Source organism: Amblyomma americanum, chromosome 8 (assembly GCF_052857255.1).
Source record: "Amblyomma americanum isolate KBUSLIRL-KWMA chromosome 8, ASM5285725v1, whole genome shotgun sequence".
Taxonomy (NCBI): domain Eukaryota; kingdom Metazoa; phylum Arthropoda; class Arachnida; order Ixodida; family Ixodidae; genus Amblyomma; species Amblyomma americanum.
The window spans coordinates 74,989,879-75,009,518 of NC_135504.1; the positions used below are offsets into that span (position 1 = coordinate 74,989,879).

General features: G+C 45.7%; 1 protein-coding gene across 1 annotated transcript in view; it reads left to right on the forward strand.

The window, feature by feature from the left end:
* Ttc26 (tetratricopeptide repeat domain 26) overlaps positions 1–18,612 on the forward strand; it is a 227,643-nt gene extending 209,031 nt beyond the window's left edge. Inside the window, exons 13-16 of the mRNA XM_077633401.1 lie at positions 8,607–8,676; positions 10,125–10,231; positions 17,498–17,631; positions 18,369–18,612. Coding sequence (XP_077489527.1) covers positions 8,607–8,676; positions 10,125–10,231; positions 17,498–17,631; positions 18,369–18,480 — 423 coding nt within the window. The 3' untranslated portion in view covers positions 18,481–18,612. The remainder of the gene's footprint in view (positions 1–8,606; positions 8,677–10,124; positions 10,232–17,497; positions 17,632–18,368) is intronic.
* Positions 18,613–19,640: the final 1,028 nt, after the last annotated feature.

Consider the following 19,640-nt stretch of genomic DNA (forward strand, 5'->3'; position numbering starts at 1 on the left):
GAAATAATTAAGCATGAAAAATCACTAGGTAAAAAAGCCGGGTTTACCAAAAAAAATCCTGTGTATTGTACACTCAATCCAGACAAATCGAGAATTTACGTATGCCGCACAAATTATGGGAAACAAACGCTGAAATTTCGTTTTCCATCCATTTGAAACGAACTGAATGGAGAAGATAAAGATGTTATCGATTAACGCATTCACTGATTGAAGCAGTATGTCTCTGTAACCTAAACAAAAATACTCATTGGAATATAGTTGGTTTTTTTCTGCTTCGTGTAATGTAGCCAATTCCAAGTGTTTCCTTTTTTCTTTTATCTTATTTTTTATAATGTCAAGATGATACTGTACACCACATCTTTCATGTTTCCCAACGTGAAACTGTACATCTTTGTTATTTTTATAACGTTTTTGTGCTCCTGAACGAATTTTTGTTTGTGAGCAGCTGCGTTCTGCATGTGTGTTCGCTCTTTTGTACCATCCCGTGTTTTCCACTGCATGCCTTGTAGGGGGCACGGACCTCGTGAAGGCTTTTTAAAGGAGTATAGACACGTAATTTTGGTGGCATGTCTTCTTCTCTATAATGATGCGGAATACACTACTACGCATGAATCACCGTGTGATATTCGCCTGCGACCACTAAATAATTTATAAATGCAATTTTTTTTTCTGTCATGCTGTTTTGGTTTCAGCCGCCAAACGATAGCTGTGACGTCCAAAGGTGCTTTTGTGTCACGTGAAGCATGGAAAAATGTCCACAAAATCGCTGCTTCATCGTTTTAATCAACGTTTATAGATACTTTTTTTAGTTCCCAAACTCCTCCGCTGAAAGCGGGCGCTGCTTGTACCCGGGCGGTGAGAGGGCGCTACAGTCGAGGTTTGCGCGGTCGCCGGCGCGCGCGCGGCCCCTCTCCCGCCGTTACTACTTAGCCCGTGCACGCGTTTGTCGTTGCCTTTTTTTTTTTGTTCATTTGTGTTCCTGTGCGCTCTGGGTGCCCATCGTGCACTCAGAACAACAAACGCTGCTGGCCGTGAAGCAGCTTTCGAGCGCGACGATGCCAACTTGCTTCGTGCCCGGCTGTACTAGCGGGTACAAGAGCAACCCGGCACTTTTTTGCCCCGCCATCCGATCCGGAGCTTCTCGGAATCGAGCTATTCCGCGTGCAGACAAAGCAAGACTTGCAAGGTGTGTGACGTACATTTTGTGGCAGATGACATTGTGAAGACTTGTCATTGACGGTCAGATTGTCGAGATGGACCGTGGGTGTTGGGCACTGAAGCCTGATGCAGTTCCGTGCCAATTCCCGAATGTTCCGAGCTATTTATCGAGAAATCGAAAGAGACGGCGGTCGCCAAAAAAAAAAAAAAAGACCCAGCGTACCTATCAATGCGGCCCCTGCTAATGCCACATTTGCGGAGTCCCACCTAGAAATTCCTGAAGCATTGTCTGATCCCGTGCAAGGCGTTGATTTCGCACAGATTATGGAAAAGAGCTCGTCGATACAGCTTCCGGGAAACTGTAGAATGGCGGCCCTTGAGGAGGAGGCGGGAAAATACAAAGAGGTTGTCTTTTATGACGCCGGGATGAAGGAAGGCGTTTACACCATTCTGGAAAGTGTCGTATTTCGTGAGGACCTGACCTACGTTGTCCAAGCAAATGGAAGGTTGTTGTACAAGTGGGATGCGGACATTCAGGTTTTTTCTTTGAAAGATATAGAGGCAATTTTGCAGATCGTGCACACAAAGCAATTTTGCCGTGGTTGCTCTGACTTCGATGTCGCCAGCTGCAGGAGCGTGGCCCAAAATGCTAGAAGTACGCTCTACCATAAAGACTGCACTGTTTTGACAAGTGCAGACCAAGAAGTGTGTGCTATGTGCACCAGCTTGGCAAAATGTTTGAAGCGGAGGGCAACATCGGCACGACCGAAGAAAAAGGTGCCTGTGGCAGCAAGTGTGCTGAGAAAGCGGCTAATCCGTGCCACTGCAGCACGAGAACGAAAAAAGCAAGAAGTGAAGCGGCTCAGTGAGAAGCTGAAGAATGCGTTGACAAGAACTCTGGATGAAATCACCCAAGATTTGCCTGAGGTACAAAAAATGGCCCTCCGAGCAGCTGTAATGCAGCAGGCAGCAAAATCGCCCCGTGGTCATAGAGACACAGCCGACTGGCTTATGGTCTGCTTACTTTTGCGGCTAACAAGCCCGAAGGGCTACAAGGCCCTTTCTAGAATGAAAGTTCTTCCCCTTCCAAGTACATGTCGCCTCGTGCAGCTGCTGAGTGGTCTGCCGTGTGAGTACGGTTTAAACAAATTTGCCCTCGAAAGCATTCAGCTTCAAATGACAGGAAAGCCAGAACATCAAACCTATGGCTGTATAATAATTGATGAGGTGAAGTTGCGGGAAACAACTGAATTTAACAGAACATCTTGCAAATTTGATGGATTTATCGACTATGGTGATGTTGCCAAAGCGAATTCTGAACAACTAGCAGACCATGCTTTAGTTATAATGTTCAATCCCATGCTCGATTCGTGGGTTCAGCCCATTGCAAGCTATGCCACAAAGGGAGCAGCACCAGGCTGGGTGCTGGCAAAAATAGTAGTAAACTCTGTTCTGCAGCTTCACCAGCATGGCGTCCAAGTCTTGGCTGTAATCAGTGATGGTGCTGGAAACAATAAGTCAATGTGGAAGCACCTTGGGGTCAGCGGAAAGCTTGGCGAGGCCCAATGCAGGATGGAACACCCATGCCTCCCTGACGGTGCATTTTTGCATTTCATATGCGACATGCCGCACATAATCAAGTGTGTCCGAAATCTTTTGATGAAGCACAAGTATGGAGAGGTAAGTTATTATAACCACGCCTTCTTATTATGTGGAGAATTGTTTCTTTCGAATGAGCATGTTTGCCTTGCTTTTATTCCCTTCAAACGGGGCAATTTTATTGCAGATCGGGGACCATCGAGTGAACTACCATCACTACGAGCGGCTTTATTAGGAGGAAAAAAAGGCTGAGATTAAAGTGGTGCCAAAACTGACAGAGTATCACGTCAAGCCGCAGAGGCTTCAGACCATGAATGTTCGCCTGGCAACACAAGTACGATATTTCAGATGCCTTTCCCTGCCAACATGTTATTACTCTTTCCAGATTAAATACTGCGTATGCACGCTCCTACCACAGACAGTTCATATTTCCAGTGTGGGCAACGTTTATTGATTGGCAAACAATATGTTAAGCTTCTATATTCTGAAGCTTGCTGACTTGTAGCTGTAGTAAAATCAGGAAACTGTTTTTCAGCTTTTCAGCCGCAGTGTGGCGACGGGGTTAAAGGTCTATCGGCAGCTAAAAGTACCTGGCTTTGCCGACAGCGCAGAGACTGAAAAAGTTACTTTGCTGCTAAATGATCTTTTTGACATCCTGAATGCCAAGATTCCTCAAGCTGGAATAAGAAAAGGCTCTCCTAAAATTAAGGTAATCAGTTTCTGTGTACTCAGTTTAAAAGAATCAATCAGAAATCTCTTAATGTATGAAGAAAAAAAAATAATTTTTATAGTACAATGCACCATTTCTGTTGTAGTTTAATATATATATATATATATATATATATATATATATATATATATATATATATATATATATATATATATATATATATATATATATTTCATCTACACACATTTTTTTCAGTTTTTGGAGGAATTCCTCGACATGATGAACCGGACGGAAGCAAGAGGAAATATCAAACTCATTGCATCAAATCAAACCGTTGAGTCCCTGCGGGTGCCATTGATGTCAGTGCTATCCATTATAGACTTCCTACACAACAAGGGCGTCAGCTATATTCTCACAGCGAAGTTAAACCAAGACCCGCTTGAGGTAATTAGACTGGCACGTTGAATAAGCCTAGAAATGCTCATATATAATGTTTTTTTTTATTCCAGAGATTCTTTGGCCTAGTGAGGTCATTTGGAGGTGACGAAGACCACCCTACACTGACCAAGTTTAGCCAATTATTTAGGCTGCTTTCTCTTCACACACCTGTTGAAGTAGCTGTGAAAGGGAACTGTGAGATGGGAACTGATCGTGTATTACCTAGTGCCTTCAAGAGCCTCGGAGAAAAGCGTCGCGACGCCCTTATCCAGAAAAAGGCTATGAAAGAACAGGTCTGGCAGGAGCTGATGACGATACCTTTCAGGGGCCTCTCCAATGCTTCCAACGACAAAAGATGCAGTGTTCCATCACCAGAAGAAACAGCCTTGTACTATTTGGCAGGCTATGTGGCTTTCAAAATGAAAAAGAAAACGCAATGTGAACTCTGCAAAGCGGACGCACATGGCACGCAGGATTCTCTGCCGCGTGAGGCTATGCTCATTATTGAGCGTGAATATGTGAGTGGCAGTCTCGCGTACCCTTCCGAAAAGCTGTTTGCCTGTGTAAGCACGGTAGAGGGCACTATAAAACAGGCTAGAAAGGGCGAGTTGTTTGGCGACCAGTTTTGGAACGTGCTGGATTCTCTTGTAAAAAAAGGCACGAATGGTGTTGGTTGTCCACAGCATGCTGAGGTGTTCACAGCTCAATTAAATTACTTTTATTTAGTGACGCGCATGCACTTCTTTGCGCGAGCAAAGTGCTTGGAAAATAGCGCTGTTAGAGCTCAAAGAGAGCGAAAGAAGGCGAAGCTTGTCTGACAAATTAATGGACAGCAAATTTGTCAGCAACGATGTTTAGTGGATTTGTGAATAAAATTTTTTATTTAAATGCCAATGGCCTTGAGTTACTCTTGCATTTCGCCCACACCGGAATCGAACTCGCGGCTTTCGGGAAAGCAGCCGCGGGCCGTAGCCACTGAGACAGCTAGCAGCGGGTTTTAGTTGCACCAGTATTGCTGTAATAAAACTTAAAAGTAATTTTGCTCGAAATGCATGACACAACAGCCAGTCGCGAAAATGTGGTTCGGCGGATAATCCGAATCTATTGAAGTAGCAAGGTTAGGTTCATCTCACGGGATGCAGAATCGAAGCATGCATTTCGTCATTGCCTGTACAAAACGGCCGCTTGCGACACTGCTCAGAATACCGCTCTTAAGTTCGCATACGCGCTAAGCACACATATGTTACGAAATACCTCCGGGCAAGAGCCGGAAACAAAAAACAGCCGACGCACAGCGATGATTCGAATGCGAGTGCTCGTGCTAGCACGTTGCACGCTAGCAGACGACTCTCGCTCTCCCCGCTCAACCCGCGATTGCAGCGCCGCGGTGGCGGGGACGGCGACAGGCCGCCCGCTCCCTACGGGCGCTGCGAGGAGTTATGTAACTAAAAAAGTATCTATAAACGTTGGTTTTAATTTACTGCAGTGCTGAATACAGCCTTTCTCAAAAGCCGGAATGACAACGAATGAGGAAGCAGCGATTATATTGCAGTTTTTTTTCATGCCTCACGTGACCTGTAAGTACATGTTGACATCGCAGTCCTCTTTCGGCTGTTGAAACCGAAACAGCACGAAAAAGAAATGCGATTACAAATTATTTCGCGGTCCTAGGAGAATTCCAGGTGGTAATCCATGCCTTAAGCACCATTACAAACAAGATAATACGCGCCCAAAAGTTAGGTGGCCTTTTTTGTCCGCGCCCCTAAGCATCTCAGAATGTTTGAATAAATTGATTTTAATTTATTGTACCAAATTCGTTCGTAGCCCGGTCTGCAGGCGAGCCACCTATCACTGGCTACTGGCAGACGGCGTTTCCGTTTTTGCTCACCCTTATTCTTACATTCGGATCCTCATTTTGCTATCATGTCTCATTGCAACATTCAACGACTAAATCAGAAATGATTGCATGTCAAACTTCGATATCTTTATCCTCCGCATCTGTAGATGAAATTCTCTCCATTATTAATACACGAGAATCAACGATGCCATATGCGACTCAGAAATATAAACTTTGGCGTTCCTCAAGGTTCTATACTGGGTCCCCTTGTTTGCACACTATATATAAATGACCTAGTAAACATTCCAGCTTATTCTAACATCGTTTTATACTCAGATGATGCGAACCTCTTCTTTTCCGGTTCTGATCTTAGCGAGCTCGAGCGTCGTTCAAACTCTTGGCTACACGAACTGATACTGTGGCTTGCAGTGAACAAATTGGAACTGCTTGTTATGAAAACAAAATTCATGCTTTTTTGTTCTAAAAAGAAGACTATAGATTAGCCTCTCCGACTCCAGTTCAACCATACCCGGATTGACTCGGTAAGCTCCAGTAAACTCCAGAATTCGCTTCTTTTTCTTTTTTTGGCGCAAACAAAGACGACACATTAAAGATAAGGAAGACAGGACAGAGCGCAACTTGCAACCTGCACGCAGTTGCAAGTTGCACGCGTTGCAAGTTTCGCTCCGTCCTGTCTTCCTTGTCTTTATTGTGTCGTCTTTGTATGCGCCAAAAAAAAATATGAGAATAGACCAATTAGCCCCTCAACGCGTTTTACTGGAATCCTGTAAATCCTCAGGCGTTTTTTTCGCAATGACCTAGGCTGAGTCGACCATGTAAACCATGTTCATTTGCATGTAGCTCGAGCTGTTGGTGTGCTCAGTCACATCAAACACCTGTTGCCCGTGCAGCCTAAAAGGCAGTTGTATTTTTCTCTAATCCTTTCTAAACTTGTTATACTGAAAATAAGTCTGGGGTACACGCAACAAATCTGACTCAGATTACTTGCTAGCTTTGCTCCCATGTTCTCCAGACCCTTCTCGTCGCAAAATGCATCACTTGAAAATGTTATTCGACATCGTCAATAATCACACCACAATAGACTTTCACACTTATATGCAGTATAACAGAACACGACAAACTCGATCGGCACAAACACGATGAAGCAATTGTAGTGCCCAAATGCAGAACCACTGCATACAAGCTGTCGTTCTACTTAAGAACGATAGCCGATTGGAATGCGTTACCTCGCGAACTGGTCACCTTATCATCAGCCGAAACATATCTGCAATCAACCACAGCCAGTCAAAACTTGGTTCGATTCTGGAGTGTTGCCTTTGCCGCGTTTCGTTTTAGATTTTAATGTAAAGTGTTTGTTACTCGTCTGTTATTTGAGTTGTTCCGTAGAAATTTTGCTGCCTGCCTGTAGGCCTTGTTTTTCCTATTTTTTCTTTGTTTGCTATTGACAAAGCACTGTGCAATTGCATCCCCACTCCCGCCTTGGCCACCAAAAGGCGGCTGGCAGTATTGAATGAATGAATGAATGAATGAATGAATAAATAAATAAATAAATAAATAAATAAATAAATAAATAAATAAATAAATGGGCGACCGCTTGATTCAGGCCTTTAATATTCCTCCATTTTCACTGTTTCATCAGTATTATGTTGATGTACAGAATTTTTAGGTAATTAAGCAGGACATCACACCTTTCAGACAAACATATTTGAATAGAAATATAGACTATACAATCTACGCGTTACTTTTCTTATCTCCACTCGCGCTCAGACTAACCACGGCACCCAACACATAGATAGCCGAATTACTACAGTATGTAATGCCTACCCTGCAATAATCCATGACGCTTCTACCAGTAAAACTCTTGAAGTTGCTATTTTCACTTGTTCTTGATGTACCAAATACTTATGGCATGTAGTGTTTGCCTAGTCCCATTTTCTTTTCTTTTGTGTCGCGAACTGTTGTGTTACCGCTGTATTTTGTGTTTACAATGTCATGTGTCTTAATACCTGTGTCAAAACATAAATTGATGGCATTTGATTTTGTTTTTTATTTCATTACTTGATCTGTTTTTTTTTTAGGAAAATGTATTTCTTCCTCCTTCTGCCATTGTTGTGCAAACCACGGTGAGGCCTCGTCAGGAAGTATGCTATTAGCTTCCTTTTGCCTCATCCTGTGGGCATGTACTGCGTTTCATGTCCGAATAAACCTATTTGATTGGATTTGGCCTGTGATGGTCACGAATTAATGCAATCTGGGTGTGTTCAAGCTTTCCAGCCCGTGGTTTAGTGACGTAATTCAATATGCATGCCCTTGGCGAGCTTCCACTTGCACTTACGGCAAAAATGTTTTTTCGTGGTACCCTTCGTTTTAGGTAATGCTGAACAGAGATGTTGCTGCTTCTTTAAACAAAATGTTCCTGTTTTCTCCTAAATCCTCACCTTCTCTTTCTTGGTACTGTTGTTGGCTTCCGTGGCTGTAACACGCTGATATACGCTCCAAAGTAGCCAAAACTAGGATTGCTTAATTACATTGGGTATTCTTTTATGCCAACCTATGTTATTTTTACTGCCCGAATAAATATCATATTATCCTTATCTGCCTTTTAACAGGAGGTCTCCATAACAGGCTAACTTAAGAGCCTGATTCTGTATTGGTTTTTATACGTGTAACGTGTGCAATGAAGTACAAAATTAACTTAAAATCTCTTGAGTCTATATTTGTTTTACACAAAAACCGATTTCCAGGAATTCAAGCCCGGCTACTTTCAAAACTTAAGTCTTCCTGCATGTTCGAAGGTGTACCAGCAATGCTGGTATGAACGCATGTAGTCTCTTCTGAGGATGAGGGCTCTCGCCTTCATCCAACCCCCAGTTTTGTCTGCAGGTGTTTCTGATGATTCAGAGCGACAAGATCAAGGCGAGCTACATCTACCAGAGCTGGCTGACCCGATGCTGTGAGTCGGAGTGATGTACCTTCGTACTGATTGCGACGCAAGTTGTAAGCTCCTCCTTAAGGGTATGACGTGGTAGTGTTAAAGGGTCCTTTCAGTGGCCTGGGGCACTCTTTACATATCACTTCGCAGACATGGACACTGTTATTTATTTTAGATATATTTTTATTTCATTTTTACTATTTTTTAAATCACCACAACATGGTCAAAGCTTCCCTTTAACCGAGTCCATCTAATGAGGCTCCAATGGACTAGAAGTACCGTGTCCAACAGACGACCCAAGGTTCCCACGTTGGATTCTCCATCTCGCCCCGATGTTCTTTTCAGCGCAAATATTTACATTCCTGAGTTCCCGGGTTCGAACCCGACCGCGGCGGCTGCGTTTTTATGGAGGAAAAACGCTAAGGCGCCCGTGTGCTGTGCGATGTCAGTGCACGTTAAAGATTCCCAGGTGGTCGAAATCATTCCAGAGCCCTCCACTACGGCACATCTCTCTCTTCCTCTCTTCTTTCACTCCCTCCTTTATCCCTTCCCTTACTGCGCGGTTCAGGTGTCCAACGATATATGAGACAGATACTACGCCATTTCCTTTCCCCCCAAGAAAACCAATCATTATTATTATTACCATGTCATAACGACGTTTGTGCTATGTTGCGGCCTTACAATCATCATCTGTCATATTTTAATCAATTTCAATTCTGTGTGACGTCACGAGTCACATGGCCGTTCTTTCACGTCATGCGCTTCGTTATTTGGCCCAGAGCCTTGTCACAATCTCATCGACCAATGAGTGTTTCGTTCTCACACCAAAGGGGCTGCCGCCGAGCGTGCCCACTAACGCTATCGCGTTTAACTGGGTAAACTAGGCAACTGCCTAGTCTAATAATCGGCTTGAGCCGACGGCTGGGCGACGTCCATAATTCGTCTGAGTTAATGCATCGAGGCACGTGCCATTGTATACTTTCACGTGGAGAATCATATTGAGATCGCGAACATACGGGAGCAAGACAGGATGCAGAAGCGACGCGCTATGCTGCATGCGGTCGCATTTATTGCATGCACTACAGTTTTAAGCCGAACCTCACACAACTACTCAGCATTGGTGCCCACTGGACTACTTTTGCCCGAATACCGCCAGTGTAACTATTGTAACTGCCACGCGGTGTTTCTGGCGCGAACAGAAAGGCAGTAGGCCAGAATACAGACTGCGAACACGAATACGCCTATATGGAATTAAAAAGGGAATAAGCTGTCCTCTAGCGGACACCCTTTTACGAAATGAAATGCTCTAGAGGAAAACTTCGTACTCCCGCTTCGTACTCCCTCCACTTTAGAGTGTGCGTTCGATGCTACCCTTTTTTACCACTTTGAGGCAGAATTGTGTGCCTTCGTGAGACAGGGTTAGGTTTTCCTTTCACCGGCGGTCACTGAGCTTCGTCTACGCGGCGCAGACATCATGAACGGCAAGCCCCAGCAGGCGTGGGAGCTCTACCAGGGCATGGACACGTCCAGCGAGTCCTTCAGCCTGCTCCAGTTACTGGCCAACGACTGCTACAAGGTATGGGTTGCAGTGGCAGAAGGTACGCTGCCGGATGCTTCAAGAGCAGCCTGTACTATATATGCACGCGACTATATTATGAGCCGTAGTGTTATATCAGGATCGTCGGCAAAGAAAATCAGTCCTCCTCATTATCAGCCTCACTGCGCCCACTGCAGGGCGAAGGCTTCTCCCGTCTCTCTCCAGTTAACCCTGTCCTTTGCCAGCTGCGGCCACCGTATCCCGACAAACATCTAAATCTCATCCGCTCACCTAACCGTCCGCCGCCCCGTGCTACGCTAGCCTTCTCTTGGAATCCACTTCGTAACGTTTTGGGACCAGCTGTCATCTTGCTTTCGCATTACAAGCCCTGACCAAGCCGATTTCTTTCTCTTGATTTAGACTATGATGTCATTAACCCGCGTTTTTCCCTCACCCACTCTGCCCGCTTCGTCTCTTAACGTTACTCCTATCATTTTTCTTTCCATGGCTCGCTGCGTTGTCCTTAACTTAAGCTGAACCCTTTTCGTTAGCCTCCACGCTTCTTCCCCGTAGGTTGAGTACAGGTAATATAGGGCTCTTGTACACTTTTCTCTTGGGGGATATTGATAAACAACCATTTATGATCCGAGAGAACCTGCCATATGCGCTCCACCCCATTCTTATCCTTCTAGTCATTTCCCTCTCATGATCCGGATCAGCTGTCACTGCCTGCCCTAAGTAGACGTATTCCCTTGTCACTTTCAGCACCTCCTTCCAATTGTAAACTGGAGTTCCGTAATGATAGGCATCACGGCCTATGGTGCTTCAATGAAGGAAGTCGTGTTTCCCAGCTTACAGGGACACCGAGAACTTCCACACCGTTTACTGGTTGCCGCCGATTTCAAGTTTACGATAGCATAGCCTCCGTAATCTGCGCTAAAAAACCGGTGTCGACACATGTATTTTAGTTGAGAAATTGGCCGCTGATGACACCTGTTTTTTTGTTTTGTTTTGGGGTCTTTTCTAGCTTATAAAAGCGCGTTTTCGGTGAGACTTGTCTCTTTGTGATTAGATTGCAATAACCTATCGATACAGGCACAGTTCAATTTCTCTGCAGTGCCTCTTCAAGCAGCCATTTCTGAGTCGAAAATGGTTTTAAGGCGTAAGCCTTTCTTGGCTCATGAATGGTGTGGCCGGAAGTTGTGTACGGATAGAAAAGGAACCAGCGAAAATAGACGCAAGACAAGAACAAAGGAGGCACACACCACAACGCTTCTTGTCTTGCGTCTATTTTCGCTGGTTCCTTTTCTATGCAATATGAACCAACTAGCCCAGCAGTTTGCACTCTTGTGTACGGATGTTTGTGGACGGAAGTTGTCCGCACGAACTGTCAATCATCAGTTGTATGGTAAATAAAATAAAAAATTAGAAGTTGATTAAGCGACGGTTCATAATCAACATATATGAAATGATATTAAAAAATAAAAATAAATAAAACATAAATCAATGAAAATAAAAAGCGCGAATAGAAAGAAAAAATAATAACAAAGATGGAAAATCGAGGGAGAAACAGAACTGGGAAAGACTTTAGCATTTGCGCGCTTAAGCAGACATATGTGCAATCCTCGGATTTTTTGTGGAAAGACGCTATTAAATTCTGATTTCTCGGTCGGCACCTCAACCCCGCCGTGAGGGAAGGAAGGGAGTTTGGGGTAAAATAAGAGAGAAAAGCAAAGGTGCCGCAATGGAGGACTCCGGAATAACTTCGACCACCTGGGGACCTTTAATGCGCACTGACATCGCACAGCACACGGGCGCCTTTTGCGTTCAAGGAGGCGCACAGTAAAAGACGGAAGTGGTAACGAGGCCGCAAAGTGGAGAGCTCCGGAAAAACTTCGACCATCTGGCGTAAGACCTTCAACCTGCACTGGAATCTCACAGCAGACGGGCGTCTTTGGCGTTTCGCCTCTTAGAATCAAGGCCACCGCGGCCGGGATTGACAGCGCTTATCGGGCTCAGCAGCCGAGTGCGCTAACCACTGAGCCACTAGTGTGAGACAGCAAGGAATAAAGCGGAGGACAAAAATAAGGCGAGAGCGGTGCATGGACAGAGTTACCCAGCTGTTACCCTGTAGCAAAACGCGTGGCGAGCGCCGTCCAAGTGCTGAAGACGGCAAAGTTATGAACTTATCAGCACATGCCAGAAGGGGCGCTGAGGCCTGCTTATATCATCAGCCCAACCATGTCCACCGCGTGACAAGGGAATCTCCCATATCGCTGCTATCAATCCTGTTCTGTGGTAGCTGCAACGACGGCGTAACGTTAGAACATCCGCCTCGCGTGCAAGAAAACCAGGGTTCGAATCCCGATGTCGAACTATTCTCCACCGGGTTTAAAAATAAACAGTATGTGACGATGAAATTCCATAACCAGGCCTGGTGTGCAGCCTGATCTCGGTGAGCAAAACCGACAACGTACTCCCTCACCAAAGTAGAGTTTGGCCACCCTCGTGTAGTAACCTACATGGCCACAACCCTCTATATCAATAGACCAATTAACCTTCGGCCTTCAGTCCCCAGCGGCTGAGAAGCAACTTACCAAGGCGGTGGTCAGACCTGTGACGCAGCGGAGGGTGCTAACTCCCGACAGGCCGCAATTGGAATCTGAACCTGGCAACGTTTAACGCTAGAATGAGGCCGGTCTAACAGCGCTGTTCGAGCAACTTGCTGGTAGTAATTGGGATCCCTAGGGCTTAGTCCATTTTAAAAACGTCCGTTTAAGATTATTTAGAGATAGCTCTTGACCTAATGCTTACAACGGATGATATCTAGCACCTTTGAAATCGCTTCAAATCTGCCACGTACGATTGCTTATCGCGTTTTGTACCGCAAAGGGCAAAGCGTTTAGATAAGACCAGCTCCTGGGTATTGCGAAACATTATCAATCACAAACGACTGCGCCGTGCGCGTAAGAAGAAGCCACAAAATGTTGCGGTGATTGCAAACTGACTCTCCCTGGCACGAAGTGAGCTAAGAAATTCGGGGGGCACTTTGTTGGCCTACAGTGTGGTGAGGCGAAAGCCCAACGCGGTGTTGCTGCTTGTGTCAAGGATGTGTGGTTAAAATGTTGATTAAGTACACGACTGTTTGTGACTCTTAAATTCTGGCGACACTGGAGGGCGGTTGGGTGGCATCCGTCTGATTCGACGCATTTCCGCAAACACTCCCCAGCGTCCTAAATAATTTCGACCACGTGGGGATCTTTCACGTGCACTGACATCGCACAGCACACGGGCGCATTAGCGTTTTTATGCAGCCACGGCGGCTGCGTTTTTATGGAGGCAACGAGAGTATCAACGAGAGGGTGGCATTTATCGTAATTTGGCTCAACAATAGGCGCAAACTGAAGGTGGTAGAAGCCTGAGGACCGACATTCAGCCATGATCAGACATACCTCGGCAACCTGAGAGGCGGCTCAATCACATTCACACTAACGGCCATTCGCACTCACATCCAGTCATTCACACAGAGAGAGGCAGAGTGGGTCAGGTAACAAAGGCGGGTTTTAATGATATCCTATTGGAAAACGAGACAAAAAAGTGGGCTTGGGCAGGGCATGCAATGTGAAGGCAATGCAGCCGATGGTCCTTATGAGTAATGGAGTGGATTCCAAGAGAAGGCAAGCGTAGCAGGGGGCGGCAGAAGGTTAGGTGGGCGGATGAGATTACGAAGTTTGCGGGCATAGGGTGCCCATGGGCGCAGATGGCAAAGGACAGGGTTAATTGGAGAGACGTGGGAGGGGCCTTTGCCCTGCAGTGGGCGTAGTCAGGCTGGTGATGATGATGATGTCGCAGCTGTCACTAGCGTATACCCTCAAACCTCTTAACCTCATCCGCCGCCCACGTGCCTCTCCGCCACCCTTGCGATGTTTTCACCCTCTTGGTGTGTACTCCACTGTACCCTATAAGGGGTCATCGGTTATCTTCCCTTTGCATTGCACGTTTTGCTATGCCCATTCTTCTTCTCTTTATTGATTTCAGCTAGGATACCATTACCTCGCCTTTTTTCTCGGTTCACTCTGCTCTCTTCCTAGCCCTTAACGCTGCACCTAGCATTTTCCATTCCGTACCTTGTTGCGCTGTCCTCAATTTAATCTTTTCCCTAGCCTCCATGTTTCTGCTCCATCGGGGAGAGAACTTAAACTTTTAACTTTGTAAGTTTGTGTCCTCAAATTTGAATGACTGCATTTTTTTCCACTTTGCAAAATCGTGCTTGTTCCCTTAAGTTTCCATGTATGGGCAACAATATTTGAAAGTGTGCTATTTTTGTATCTAGAAATCAAATGGTTTGTTGCGACTGCAACGCGATCTTGCCAGTGCGGGGCCTGCGGCTTTGGCCAGCTATGTGGCAGCATGTTGCGCAGGCTTCCAGCGTCCTGTATAAGCGACGCAAATAAAATCATTAATATTATTTTAGGCAGGTGTTGCATGCTTTCCTTTTTAGAGATACTGGTAAACTGCTACCCATGACCTTATATTGCCTGCCAAGTGCACCCTGCCGATTCTTAAAGCCCTGTCAAGCGTGCAAGCCAAGTGCACTTACGGAAAGTGTCACTCGGCATTGGCAAAGGCACACAACATCAGTGGACTGTTACTCGCAGAACAGCGTACTCTGCTGGTTGGAGTGCGTTCACAGAGTAGACTTCGTTGGCCGAGTGTGTAGCCTCACTGGCAGCGGGTAACCTTTGCAGTGTTTGTTCATTCTTCAAAGCTGCCGGCGCGCCGCTTTATCGCTTTGTTTGCGAGACGTGACCAGATTTATCTCGACTGATTGCATCCAGGCGAAGCTGATTCCACGTTTTTCCGGAATGTTCCAGTAACTTTGCGCGCTTTATCTCCAAAGTTCGCTAGCAGCTTTAAATTAAGCACGGTCGACAGCGGCGGCCATTCTGTTCAACGACCGCTGAGCACGCTTGTCGCTTCGCCGCCGCCGAGTGATTCAGTCCATTGTGGGCGCAAGTCACCCCAAATAAAGTTTAGTTTACACGCCATTTTCGCTGCTGTTCTGCTCCCGGATTGCAGTCACCACTTCGTGACAATATGCACTTCTTCCTGCCTATCGTAAACTGTTGATGTCATCCAAGACTGTTAAGCATTACTTCAGTATTCTGCACCTTTAGACCCACCGTTCTACTTTGCCTGAGTATAGGCTGTTGATCATGTTTACATTTCGTTTTCAAAGATACTTGGTAAGGCAATGACATCAGCGAATCGCAAATTATTAATGTGTTCTCCACTAAGTTATATCCCTAAGACGCTATGCCACGTGTTTCACGGAAGGTGATCACTAATTTTTAAAATTATGGTTTTTGTGGTAAACAGAAGCTTTTTGAGGAATAGTAATACCAGTGTTGGCGGATGATATATAATTAAGGATGTTTCGGTGGCCTTTTATAATAGCTTTTTAATAGTGTTTATTTCTCTCTCATGTGTCTGCTTTAAGTTGTACCCCATATGTATGTATTCAATTTCGCATATTCATCTGATCTGTCGCAGCTGTTAAATTATTTACACGATATATTTGATTACGAGGTCCCATTACAGTCTTTGACTTCGGGACATCCTTCTGCGTGGTATATGTACATATGAAATATTTTAACAAATAAAGACTGATTCTTATTCTGAATCATGATATCTAGTAACGTGATTAACTAAATTCTAATGGTTAACTTTTCAACTATTGCAGATATGCACCTGACTGGAATTAGTAGCCGGTCTTTAGCAATAGCCATATCAGTTTTTAGAATTTCGAAAACACGATTGCCCTCGCGCTGTGGCTTGACAGCATTTGGCTATTTCCACTAGTTACGTGCACTGCAGGGATTGCTTTGTCTGCATGCTTCTCGAAAGTGCATGTATTTTGGCACAATGCAGCCAAATTTTCTCGAGCCACAGCTGCGAGGGCAATCGCGTTTTCGAAACTCTAAAAACTGATATGGCTATTACTGAAGACCGGCGACTAATTGCAATTAGGTGCCTATCGGTAATGCTTAAGAAGCTGACAATTAGAATTTAGTTAATCACTTTACAAGCTGCCATGGTTCGCCTTTTTTTTCATGCCCGCCAGCACAGCTATTGCTATTTGTTAAAAAAGCTTCTTTTTAAATCAAAAACCGATTTAAAAAAAATTAGTGATCACCTTCCCTGAAACACCTGGTATATGTGATCTTTCCTGAACCGTTCTATAGCACAAAACAGTGTTTCTCGAAACAAGAACCAAAATTTACCCCAAATAAAGTTTTAACCCTTCGTAAGACTGCGGCACAGATGTTGCCCCACTTGCTTCAAATGGCGGCAAACGGACAACGGAGCACCTATATTTTTGGTGGTGAACGCTGGGGAACAGTCAAACTATCTTTTTTTTCTGATAGGCATCCTTGGTGTTCTGTGCGTTTTTACAAGCGCAGGTGTACAGTTAGTCGCTGCCCAGTTTGGCGGGAAAAATAGTTTTGAAAAGTTGTTCAGGTTTTATGTCTTTTTCATCATTGAACTGCCTCAATACTTCCTTAAGCATTTTCCAATTATAATTCAACCTTGTTTTACACATTGAAAATACTCAGATATGCATATTTGCTACCTTTAAGGCCTTTTTACGAAATCGTTGGTACTAATCTGAACCCCTTTTTCTACAAGAGAAGTAGCCGAAAAGTCTTGAAATGAAACTGATATTCCATTCATTTTATAGTGTCATTCTGAGCGCAATTTTGCGATTTATATGCATGTAAGACGTACACAGCTTGCGCCTTATAAACGGTCAAAAACGCATTCATCCGATATCAAGTTGTGGGCCAATAACCCAATTCGTCCAAATTAACCTTATTCGTCGCGATGTTGTCAAGTGATCTAACTAAACACCGCGCTCATTAAGGGGCCCTTAGATTGTTCTCTGGCTAACGCCGCACGTTTTCCTTTTTTTTTGTTCCTCTTCTTTCATCGCGCTGATTATGAATGCTCAAGGCCACCGTCCAGTGGTGAGAAAGCAAATGGACTAGGCCTCAGTCCCGAACTGCTGGTAACGACCGAGTATTCAGTGAATCAAACGACAACGAAGGCGCCCAAGTACAGTAAAAAGGTGTAGATAAACAAAACTTCGCCAAACACTGTCACAACTTGGCCACATTTGCCCACTTCCGATGGTATTGCTGAAGCATTTTTTTTTTGCAAGTGTAGTACACAAATCGTAAGTGTTGCCCCGTCGTGGCCATGCGCTGTCAGTGACGGGCCCCTTCCTTCTCCTGCGGCGTACAGATGGGCCAGTTCCTGTACGCGGCGCGCGCCTTCGACCTGCTGGAGAAGATGGATGCCAACCCGGAGTACTGGGAGGGAAAGCGCGGCGCCTGCGTAGGCACCTTCCAGAGGGTGCTGGCCGGCAGGGAGCCGCCGTGAGTGGACGACGCAGCGTTGGCCCCGTGACTGCGCTCGCTCCGCGTATTCTAATCAATGCGTTGGTGCAAGAGGAAATGGGTACTGCCGTCTGTTAGTAGCCAGTGGCAGGCGGTCACCTGCCCATCGGGCTACGAACTAACTTAGTACACTGCCTAAACGAACTTAGTATCCTGTCCTGGATATAACGAACGTTTGTCTGCTAACGCATTCAAACGGCCCACAAAGGTCGCCTAAGAGTGGTGTTAGTAGCCCTTTCACGACAGGAAAATCAATGGCGCTACTACCCCGGAACCACGTGATCAACTAGCTGCGCAATCATCGGCGGTGGGCCTGGGGGCGGACACCAATATTTATGTGTGGGGCGGGAAGGGTAGCTGTATTTTCTGCGCCACGGGTGAGAGCTGAGTGCAGTTGTGTTGCTGCAGGTATATTTTATTATTGAAGTTGACGATCAACACTGCACTAACCATAGTACTTTGTACTTCGGAATGACTTGGGGACATAACACTGCACTCTTGCACAGGGAGACCCGATAACCTTATCTGTATTTACTAGCGCAGAAACTTCCCTCCCTCCCCACGAAGCATCCTTACTACGGGGAAAGCATCTCGAAAGCAGCACTTCCGCTAATCACCCGCCAGCCAGCAGTAAGGCACATGGAAGTGGGCGTCAGTGCGCACAGGAACCTAAACCTGTCCAGCAGAGTGAATGTGCTTCCGCTGGGTGTCTGCAGGGAGTGCCTTCGGGAGGTCCTGGACATGCTCAAGTCAGCCAGCCACTCTCAGGCCGAGTCCATCAGCAAATTGATTCGCGGCTGGTGCAAGGAGAAGGTCGCCCTGTCCTGAGCAGGACACGGGGTGTGCAAGAGACTGCGCTGCGCACGCAAAGGGCTCTTGGGATGCTCGGAACGTGCAGTACATGGCATCAGCATGTCCTGACCAGTGAGGGGGATGTACCCAACGAGAGCAGCGAGCAGAATGCGGCGCGAGAAATAAAGTCTTACAAGGCTCTCAATTGGGCTAGTGCGTTACCGACATCAGGTATCTTAACTAGTGCAAAAGGAGATGGCCACACGCCAGCGTGTGTCTTGTCTTTTTCTGCTAGTTAAGATGCCTCAAAGAAAACAAACGTTGAATCAGAACTTAATTCTAGTAAGATTCTTTTCAAAGCTCTCAGAGTAGCGTTTGGAGTGAAAATGCCGGCGCTGTGCACGCACCGATGATGAAGGGGTGAAAACGAACCAAGTGGAATAAAATTTCAAGTACCATAACAAAGGAAATGTTAGTACCGCCACATATCGCTGTATTCTCGCCAGACTCCGCCTACATTATATATCAAGTGTGCCTTTTGAAACTTTCTTCTCATGCAGTCGCCATTCCTTCCTTCAGCGTGTTCGTCCCGATTCCGAGCTCAGTCTATCGGTTCGTTGTTGCACAGATTTTGCGCCATCGTCGAGCAGTTATGTCGATTTCAACGCGACATCATTAAGGCACCCGTTGTGCATAAATCCGGTCGTCGTCGGCGTTGTGAGTGAAAAATCCCCGAAGCAACCTAGGTGCGCAATCTAGCTCGTGTGGCCTTGTGGCGTCATCACAACCTGCCCACCCGATTGTGAGGAAACTGACCACAGTGGCAGTTAAATTAGTGGTTCATCACGAGAACTTTCCCAGGCGGAGCAACCCGGGTCGCAGGAGTCCCACCGATAGCAACACCTGCCATCGCAGGTTCTGCTTCCTGCTCACCGCGCCAGGTAAGTTCTTTCGCCACTTGTATCCTAAGAAGAAAGTAACTCTCAAAACTCATAAATGGCGAAACAATAACGTTATCACCGCTGGTTGCGTAAGCCTTTATTCAATTTTTCTGCTCTGTATTCGCTAACTATGAGGGTAAAAACCCATGCTTCGACCAAGTGGCGCACTGCGCGCCCATGAATAATGTTGCTGCTTCTGAAGAGGGCCTTTTCTCGCTTCTGCTGAATATTGACAATAAAAAAATCTCCAGGTGC